Source organism: Sciurus vulgaris (genome assembly GCF_902686455.1).
Source record: "Sciurus vulgaris genome assembly, chromosome: 2".
Classification (NCBI taxonomy): Eukaryota; Metazoa; Chordata; class Mammalia; order Rodentia; family Sciuridae; genus Sciurus; species Sciurus vulgaris.
Window position 1 is genome coordinate 89,611,532 of NC_136462.1, and position 9,967 is coordinate 89,621,498.

Below are 9,967 nucleotides of genomic sequence, written 5' to 3' on the forward strand. Positions count from 1 at the left end.
ATTTTGAAGATGGTTTCTGTCTGTAACGTCAGAGTGTGACATCAGAGTTCAGGGCTTTTTGGCTCAGTGTTGCAAGTATCTGGATGTAGACCTTGTTGTTACTGATGTGAACACATCTAAACCTGTAAAGCACTGGAGAGAAAACCGAAGATTTGTTTTTGTCTCTCCTGTCTTCCTCTGAAAGATGGAGGAAGAGAGGGAATGAAAACCAGAATCAGTTTTCTATGTTTCAGGGCTTTGCTTTACTAAGCCTACATCAAACAGTGTCACCAAAGCACCTATGCACCAAACCTATGCACCAAAGTGTGGTGCACTACTTGCTACTTGACCGCTATTGAGATCTTATCACTGCACAGATCATCAAGTCTGCTGTATAAAGTACAGTGGCATTTCACACTCTGCCCGCCCTGTTCATCTTATCCATACAGAGTGACACTAAAGTCCCAAGTCAATATGTGCTGCCTAGAGTTCTCATAGATGTTCATTTCTGTGAATTAACAGGTGGATCTACCCAAAGAAACAATCTTACAGTTTTTATCATTAGAGGTAAGCAATATGAACCATTCTGTACTGTGTTACTTTACCAAAAGAAAATTAAAATCAGCATTACATTTTCTTAGTATCAGAAAATACTAGCAACACCAGGAATTTAGTAACATTGGCCTTTTTTTTTTGGAGGGGGGCATGGTGTTGGGAATTGAACTAGAGCACTCAACTACTGAGCATGTGGCCTATTTTTGTATTTTATTTAGACAGGGTCTCACACTAAGTTGCTTAGTGCCTCGCTTTTGCTGAGGCTGGCTTTGAACTCAAGATCCTCGTATCTCAGCCTCCCAAACTGCTGTGATTACAGGTGTGAGCCATTGTGCCCAGCTAACATTGGCCCTTTTATGTGTTTTATGTATTCCTAAATCAAGGTCACCCACCTAATATGTAGCTCAGTCAGGACTTAGATGTAGGCAAACTAGCAGAATCATGTTCTTTTGTGGTACCAGGGATTGAACCCAGGGGTACTTAACAACTGAACCACATCCCCAGCCCATTTTTGTATTATATTTAGAGATAGAGTCTCACTAAGTTGCTAAGGCTAGCTTTGAACTTGCTATCCTCCAGCTTCAACCTCCCAAGCCACTGGGATTACAGGCATGCACCACCACACCTGGCAGAATCTATGTTGATTCTTAACCATTGTACTACTGTGCTGTCTCTGAAATCCCATTTAGGGAAGGTCATTTGCAGACTAGAACTATTCAGAAGATTCTTTTGTAAAAATTAAAATCAATTTAGATCCTTTTTTGTTTTTTTATAGGTACATACCTTTATTATCAAATAGCCTAAATAAGAACTTTAAAATTTTTGAATAGTTACTAGTGAGAATACTTAATGAAAGCTACAAGTGATTTTTGCAACATATCAAAGAATACTTTGTCTACCCAGTGTTTAGTCACAGATTAAATTAAAAATGAATTTTTCAGGGGGGCTGGGGAGATAGCTCAGTTGGTAGAGTGCTTACCTTGCAAGCACAAGGCCCTGGGTTCGATCCCCAGCACCCAAAAAAAAAAAATGAATTTTTCCCCAAAACTATTATTTATTACATTTTCTGTTGCTCTTACAAATAAAATATATACTATACATACACCTATGGCAATTTACTGATTTATGATCCAGTCAAATGGAGACACATCAAAGAAAATATCTCCATTTTACACAAAGTAAACAGTAGGCAGAATTAATTGATCTAAGTCATAGCACACTGGGACAGGACATTAGCACATCACAGCTGTGGCATCTAGAGTCTACTTAGATACATATAGTTTTAAAGAAGATTGATGCTTGAAAGGAAGAACCCCAGCAGTCTCCCAGCTGGCTCTATACTACATTCTTAGAATGGATTCTTCTGGTGTACTTGAAGAGAACAGTGGCATTTCAGTACTGACCCAGAAGCCAAGTAATAAACCCTCTGCCCTGTTATGTCTTATCTATTTTTTCCCCAGTGGGATGCTGATGAACAGGCATTTAACACAACTGTGAAGCAGCTGCTGTCACGCCTGCCAAAGCAAAGATACCTCAAATTAGTCTGTGATGAAATTTATAACATCAAAGTTGAAAAAAAGTAAGTTATCATTTTGGCCTAGCAGGTTTTATTCACATGGTTAAAATTCAGGGAGAACTTTTAGAGTGACATATTTTATTCTTGTTGAGCTTTGAGGGCTGAAGACAAGCTATTAGGACTGCCCATGGCAACCAATGAATCTTATCCAGACTCTAAATTATAGTCATGATCTTGTCAATAATAAAACACAGCAGAGCTGGGAGCAGGTATCCCAGTTATCATTTTGTTCATCCAGATAACTTCTTTAATGAAGTTTAAATGAAAGAAAATATGACTGCTTTATATCCGTATGTCAGAATGTCACTTATTCATGTTATCATTCCATTTAAAGGGAAACAAGGAAGGCTGTGAGGTAAACGGTGATCTCCTTATGTAGGGCCTTTTACTACTGTCACAGCTTCTATAAAACTTACATAATTTTTTAGTGACTAGGCTTCCATCTTGTTTTTAATTAAAGCTAACTTTAAATTTCCTAAAAGTATTTAATCATTATTCTTCACCCCCTAAACTGTCATTATAATCTGCTTTTCCCTTCTTTTGCAGGGTATCTGTGCTGTTTCTATATAGCTACAGAGATGACTACTATAGAATCTTATTTTAACCCTGAAGAACTCATTGCATTGTTCAAACAGGGGCTTATACTGGATTAATAGAATGTTATACATTGTCATTTTAAATTCTAAGAAGCTGTCCTACTGAACTTTGTCAGTTTTTCATGTGTAATATATTCTAAATTTATCTTTTTGGATATAATAAATGTTTTCTCATACGTGCAGCTTTTTAGTTGCAAATCTATTAACACTTAAGGTTTTATAGAAGTAGAACGTAAGAAAGCAGCCTTGTTCTTCCCTTAATCCTAATGACTAAGTACATGAAAATGTCCTAACTAAAAGGTATAAAGACACCAAAAGTCATTACCTTTTTTTATTCTTGATGATTTTGTAATGTTTATCCTAATGTGGTTAAGCAAATTTTCATTTGGCTATGAGAACTCTTCCAAACTTGCTTAAGAAATTATGATGATAAAAGTATACAACCTGGTAGAATGTTTGAGATAACACAACTTTTATAAAATTGTCAGTTTTCAATTAGAATAATCTAGAAAGTAGGGCTAAAACATTCAGTAATCACATCATTCCAGAATTAGTTACTCCCAAACTATCAAACTATTAAAATAAGGGGATGAAGCTCAGTAGTAGAGTACTTGCATAGCATGTGTGAGGCCCTGGATTCGATCCCCAGCAACCACCAAAAAAAAAGCAGAGGGATAAGAAAAGGAATACATAAGCGACAGTGCTGATAAACAGGTGTTTAATGATATGTTGCTCTTCACAGAGATGACTACAGAAACTTTTTTAAACTATAATTTAGGACTATATAACCATGCACCACAGATATGAAATAAACTAGTTTCTTACCACAACTACCTTACAAACACTGCAGCCTTTCTTCTCTCCAAAATAATGCTAATATCACATGAAACCAGTTATCAATGGGGGAACCAGAAACCTAGATTTATGGAAAAAACTATAAACAAAAGGAAAAATAGTAGTTCAGTGGTTTGGTAAAAGCAGGGAATTCAGTGCCCTTCACTGTGCTGCTTTGCTCTTCTTACTCTTGCTCTTTTTGTCTCTCTTCTTCAGCCCATCCATGTTAGCTCTCAATAGGTTTGAATAAGCCTGAAAGACACACAGCATGACCTTTTTATTAGGAGGTACAAACTGGTGGAGAGTTGCCCTACTTCACAACAGACTCAGGGTAGCCAAAATCAGAAAGCATTCCTAATAAAGACTATAGCACCATGGGACACTTATACTGGGAAATGGTATGTGTGTAAAACAGTCTCACATTGTAGCAGCTTTTGCACAGGGAGTTGCATCTTTTTTACTTTCTTTTTAAGCAAAAAGAAGAAAAGGCAGGCAACTTCTTGTTCAACTGTACTATACACAGAGCATATCTGAAGTCTAAGACAACAAAATCTAGCTCAAAAACCAGAAAGGAAAATAATATTGGTGTTGAAATTCCCAGCCTGACATCTTGTATTTGAAAAATACTAGTAAAACATCACAGGACAGCAATGAACCCAATATCAACCTTCCCCTGGCCCCCGCCCAGTACTAAGGATGGAACCTAGGGCCTTGCACTTCTGAGGTAAGTGCTCTACCACTGAGGTACATCCCTGGCACTTTTTTTTCACTTTATTTTGAGGCAGGGTCTAACTAAGTTGGTGTCAAACTTGAGATCCTCCTGCCTCAGCCTCCCAAGTAGTTGGGATTACAGGTATGTAACACCATGCCCAGCTCCCCAAATATCAATCATAACCCAGTGTTCACCATTATGCTGTCTTGTCCTGAGAAGGGGAACATGGGTAACACTAAGAACTCACCATCTGAAACTTATTCACTTCTTTGGAGCTCACCTGGAAAAATAGGAAAAAAGATGTCACCCCTATTTATCCAAACAGGTATCATCTGATCCACTCCAGATAGTAGTATCTCAAAAGACTAATGAAGACAACATCCCAAGTTCTTCCCAACTTCTGAAGTCACACTAAAGGCTATTTTTCTACCCCACTTCCCTCTGCCTCAGGAACAAGCAAAGTACCCCTGCCTTTTTCCACGTCAGAACGGCACCAAGATGTGACGGGCAGAAGTGAGCTCCTATGGAAGATCTATTCCATCTCTTTTGAAATCCCTTATACACATGGCCCTAAGTTTTCTCCCTGGTTTCTGAGGGATGTCAAATGACATCTCAGGATTAATTTCTAGTGCAACACACACAAAAACTACTCATCCTCATTTATTCAGGCCAATATTAAGCACAATGCAAGCTACTGCAAGAGAAATGCTATCTCTAAAGAAGAGTCTCGGGTTTTCCTATTTCATGATATTCAATTTTATTTTTAAAGATCACATAAGCTTGCTTTACTATAAAGGTCTACTCAAGATAACTTGTAAAGGAAGAATCATCAACTAATTCTTGTCTATGTTCTCATGAATACTCTATATTACTGTGATTAGAAGGTAGTCTGGATCTGCCCCAAGAGACTACTCACTCAGAATCCAGAGGGTCTTTTGCTTTGCCATACTTAACCTCCACCATGAAAAGAAAGACTACAGCTCTTAACTAAATGTACACTCTCTTACACACCAAGTCTAACATATATGTTTGCTATGTTGACCACAAAGACAAAGGAATAATCCAGCTTAAAAAATAAAACAATCAGAGCTTAGGTTGTAGCTCAATGGAGTGCTTGCCTCATACACATGAGGCACTGGGTTCAATCCTCAGCACTACACAAAAAATAAAGTAAGGTATCCATCTACAACTAAAAATATTTTTTAAAGTAAAACAATCATGACACCAAGAAATTACTTACTGAAGGCCCAGCACAGTAAAAAGATAAGGAAATAAGTATGCCAAGCACTCCTTCCAGCATTAACTATATGCTGTTTCCACAAAGAAGTTTACTATAACAAGTGTTTGACCTCTACCGTCTTCATTTTAATTTTATTGAGATTTCTACTACTTAAGTGGTAAAGTCCCCATCCGAAAATAGCTTGGGAGGTACATATTTGCTACCCTTTATCTAAAAAAAAAGTAAAATAAAAAGCCTAGTTCAGATGTGAATCATCCTCAGTTAAGTTCTAGACTTTATTATAAACTCCAAAATGTACCATCAAGAATCCAGCTCACCACTGTGCTGATCTTCTTTTTCCCATCCGTTGCTCTCAAAAGACATTTGTTGTCTGAGGGCTCAACGCCCTCCACAGAACCCTTCCTCGGTGCGGGTTTAGTTCGACCATCATCTGCACGAAAAATACATCCTAGTGAACACAGCCACATACGTTACTGACAGGTAGATCGAAGTTAAAATAGGATAGAGGGGATCTAAACAGGTGACCTAATCCATTGTCACTGCTCCAGTTCTGTTTAACTACATATCCGCTATGGAAGTTTGGCCAAACCTTGGAGAAACTACCACTTCCACAACATAAGGTAAAGGAATATTAAACCTCACTAATCGTGGTTGGGTTTGGTAGCCCTGACAAAACATGCTTGGGGCCCACGGCAGACAAGACTGACCTCCGCGACAAAACGCTGGGGGGAGGAGGGGGCACCAACCGCAATTCCCAATATCCGGGGCCCAAGTCCCTGAATGTGCCTAGTGCAGGGTGAAGTTAGGGAGGGGACTCTGGTGGCTCCCAGACACTGGGAACCCAGGCCTGGCATCGCTCGGCTTCCAGGGTTCCCTCTCCCCGCTTCCTTCGTCCCTGCCGCGGCGGCTGCTTACACTTCTTCAAGGTGATGTACACGCTGCCCGACAACCGACACTTCTGGAAGAGCCTGGTCAGCTCCGTCAGGAACTGGAACATAAGAAGCCCGACCCCGTTAGGCAGCCTCAAGTCCTCGCACCGCCGCGTCAAGTAAGTCCCCGTCCCTCCCGCAGAGGTCTCGAGCTAAACCCCGAACCTGCATCCGCCCCTGGGCCGGCCAGGCCTGGCTGTACCTGCTCGCTCTCCAGCAGCACCATCACAGCGCTGCGGGACCCTCCCAGTCAGTATAAGCCCAGAGCAGTTGGAGCCGGAAGTCTCCCTGCGAGGGGCGGGACTTCCGCAGTTAGGCTTCGAGTCTCTCCCACCAATCCCTGCCCGCGCCCCGCCTTCCCCGCGCCTGCGTCTCCCCTCCCGGGGAGATTGGACCCCGGGAGGGTGGGGTGTTCCGGCATTTCCTATCAGAAATCTTCCCACCTTTATCAGTATGAAGGAGTGAGAACCACAGAAAGATTTAGTAGAAACATGTAGTTGCGTATATTCAGCTGTATGTCGGGCAAGTTGCCTGACAGCTCATTGTCTCAGTTTCCTAGTCTTTAATGTGAGGATTGACAGTGTCTACTTCACAGTGGTTGTGAAGAGTAAATACAATTGTCTTAACACATAGAATTAAGTGTTAATTGTGGTACTTAGAAACTGCTCGATAACGCACTAACCATTGTTGTAATAATCAATTCCCATGGAGGTCCTTTTAACTCCTCTTACCAGGGTGGTCCTGAAGAACCACCCAGAACCCTAGAAAGAGGTTCAAGCCCTAGAACTAGAGCCCAGTCATAGTTCTACTTCTGGATTTGGTCAAGCGATATGGGTTCTAGGCCCTACTGGGCTAGTAGCCAACTTGAACCCTGAGCCCTCTGTAAAGTCAAACATTCCATCCTGCAACAGGTTTTTGCTGAGCGCTGCTGAGCCTGTGCCAGGCACTATTTTAGGTGTTGGACATACAGCGAACACAAGACAAGCTAAGTTCCTGGTTTCCTGGAACTTGGGTCAAAAGTGTAGGGAGGAAATAATCAACAAGCAAAACAAGTGAGTAGTATAGCTTCAGATAATGATGAATGCTGTGAAGACAACAAGGTGATAAGATGCTAGTGACAAGTAGCTGCTTTAGGATGGGCAAGGAGAGTTTTCCTTGAAGAGAATTTTAAACTAAAAGCTAAAAGCACCAGTCATCCAAAGTTTGGGGAACACAGTGTTTCAGACAAAGGGATTGGCTAGAGCTAAGACCCCAAAGAGAAAAGCAGCTGCCCTGAGTCAGCAAGGCTGGCAGGTGGGGGTGGGTGGAGAGGGCCTGAGGAAGGAGTAAAGGAGTATGGAGAGGTAGCTGGTGACCAGATTGTGTAGGGCCTATGGCCATCATTTGGATTTTGTTCCAGGTACAAAGAGAAGATTCTTGCTAAGGAAGTTTTTAAACAGCACAGTGACAATCTGATTTCCCCGTTGTCCTCCCCAATTTTAAAATAGCCAATCCCATAGATCATAAAACCCTGAACTCCTCTAATCAGAGCAAAGGACAGCGCTATGTTAGGTTAGAGATATAAGCAGGTGGACTGCCTGCCCAGGGGAGCTTGCTAGCCAGGTTCCTGTAGCATGCCTTTCTGACAGGAGTAAAAGTTTGCTTTGCCCACCCACTTTCAAGCACATGTCTGATTCCCCCCCACTTCCATATTTCTAACATACATTCCATCTGGATGTTTCCAGGAAGAATTTGTTTCCTAATCTTCTGGAAAGTACCTGCATTCCTTGGCTTTCAAACCACTACAAGCTCTTTCTTCTATTGTACTACCACCACCACTACCACCACCATTACCACTACTACTGGCCCTGATGTTCCTGCCTTCCTTGGATGAGGATCTTTCCAGTTATCCTTGGGTCTACCAGATAATCTAGGACAATCTATCACAAGATCCTTAATTTGATTACATCTGCAAAGTTCTTCAATCACGTAGGATAACATATTCACAAGTTCCAGATATGAGGGCAGAGACATCGTGGGGGCATCCAGCCTACCACTGAGCTTATGCAGGTGCTAGCCTGTTTGCAGCGAGAACAATTCACATGGAATTGAATGTGAACATCAACAGGAAAAGAGGAATGGAAATGACTCATGAATCATGCTACTGTATGTATTTTAAAAGCAAGACTTTTGTTGGGCATGGTGGCTCATGCTATAATCCCAGTGACTTGGGAGGCTCAGGCAGGAGGGTCAGAAGTTGCAGGCAAGCCTCAGCAGCTTAGCAAGAATTTGTCTCCAAATTTAAAAGTGGTTTGGGGATATAGCTCACTGACAGAACCCCTGGGGTCTAATCCTCCATACCAAAAAAAAAAAAAAAAACAAAGAGAGTAAGACCTTTAGGTTTGCTCTTATATGGGTGATACGAATATTTAAATGAATTCAAATTAAATGTCTTGAATTCCTCAGTCACATTAGCCACATTTTGAAGATTTTGTAGCCACAAGTGGGTTGGACAGTATAGAGATTTCATTGGACAATCAATAGCAATGAGCCTGGCATGTAATAAATGCTCAATAAACAGCATCAGATAGTGTTAGCATTTATAGACTACACAACTTCCATCATTTGGATATCACTAACCTGATTTCTACCAATATCCTAATACCACCTGTACTGTTAGTGAATATTTTTTTAAGTTGACTCATTTTATACTTACATATGTTTAATATCATTATCATAAATGGAAAATCAGTATCATTTTTCCATAAATAAAAGAAATCAGAAACATAAGTACCAAGAAATGATGTTGCTAAATTTAAAAATGTTTAGATTTAAATGTTTAGGGCTGGGGTTGTGGCTCAGTGGTAGAGTGCTTGCCTAGCATGTGTGAGGCTCTGGGTTTGATCCTCAGCACCACATAAAAATAAATAAAATAAATAAAGGTATTGTGACCGTCTAAAACTAAAAAATTTGTTTAAATTCTTAAAGCAATGAATAAAATGGAGCTAATTGATTTATCAGTTTATATCTAAGAATAAATTTCCCAGTCAGAAATGGTATTTTTAAAAAATTTTTTAGTTGTAGATGGACACAATGCCTTTATTTTATTTTATTTTTTTATGTGGTGCTGAGAATCAAACCCAGTGCCTCATACATGCTAGGCAAGCTTTCTACAACTGAGCCAAAACCCCAGCCCAGAAAATGTTGTTTTTTATGGTCATAAAAAAAGGTAGTTTAGGGTACAAAGAAATTAAGTTTATATCAACAAGTCATGGTTACATTTTTATGTTATCTAAACACCCAAATTCTAACTTGCAATTATGTGTGGTTATAGTAATATATTATTAATCAAGTTATAATTTAAATATGTAATAAAGGTTATGACTTTTAGCCCTTTGAACAAAGAAGAATGCATGTGAGGCAGAGAGCTGAGTCACCTTCTCCCTCTCCCTCACTCCAGGAGAACCTGAGATGGAAATGACCCCCAAATCCCCTTCTGCCTCATGGGGACTTCAGCTCAGTCTGGGCAGCACCAAGGGTAGAATGGAACCCCTTAGCACACAACTC

The 9,967-nt window shown here is 40.3% G+C and overlaps 2 protein-coding genes across 3 annotated transcripts in view; one reads left to right on the plus strand and one right to left on the minus strand.

Annotated features, from left to right (window-relative positions):
* EIF2AK4 (eukaryotic translation initiation factor 2 alpha kinase 4) overlaps window positions 1-2,882 on the plus strand; it is a 97,976-nt gene extending 95,094 nt beyond the window's left edge. For both annotated transcript variants that reach the window (XM_079125947.1, XM_079125948.1), the window contains 3 exons: window positions 502-546; window positions 1,995-2,113; window positions 2,657-2,882. In XM_079125947.1, coding sequence (XP_078982073.1) covers window positions 502-546; window positions 1,995-2,113; window positions 2,657-2,714 — 222 coding nt within the window. In that variant the 3' untranslated portion in view covers window positions 2,715-2,882. The remainder of the gene's footprint in view (window positions 1-501; window positions 547-1,994; window positions 2,114-2,656) is intronic.
* A 525-nt stretch (window positions 2,883-3,407) lies between these two features.
* Window positions 3,408-6,725, minus strand: SRP14 (signal recognition particle 14). Its single transcript, XM_079125968.1, has 5 exons — window positions 6,624-6,725; window positions 6,408-6,480; window positions 5,810-5,922; window positions 4,500-4,532; window positions 3,408-3,792 (listed from the first exon to the last, which is right to left on the minus strand). The coding sequence occupies exons 1-5, from the start codon at window positions 6,645-6,647 to the stop codon at window positions 3,703-3,705; spliced, it is 333 nt and encodes a 110-aa protein (XP_078982094.1). The 5' UTR covers window positions 6,648-6,725; the 3' UTR covers window positions 3,408-3,702.
* Between the last annotated feature and the right edge of the window lie 3,242 nt (window positions 6,726-9,967).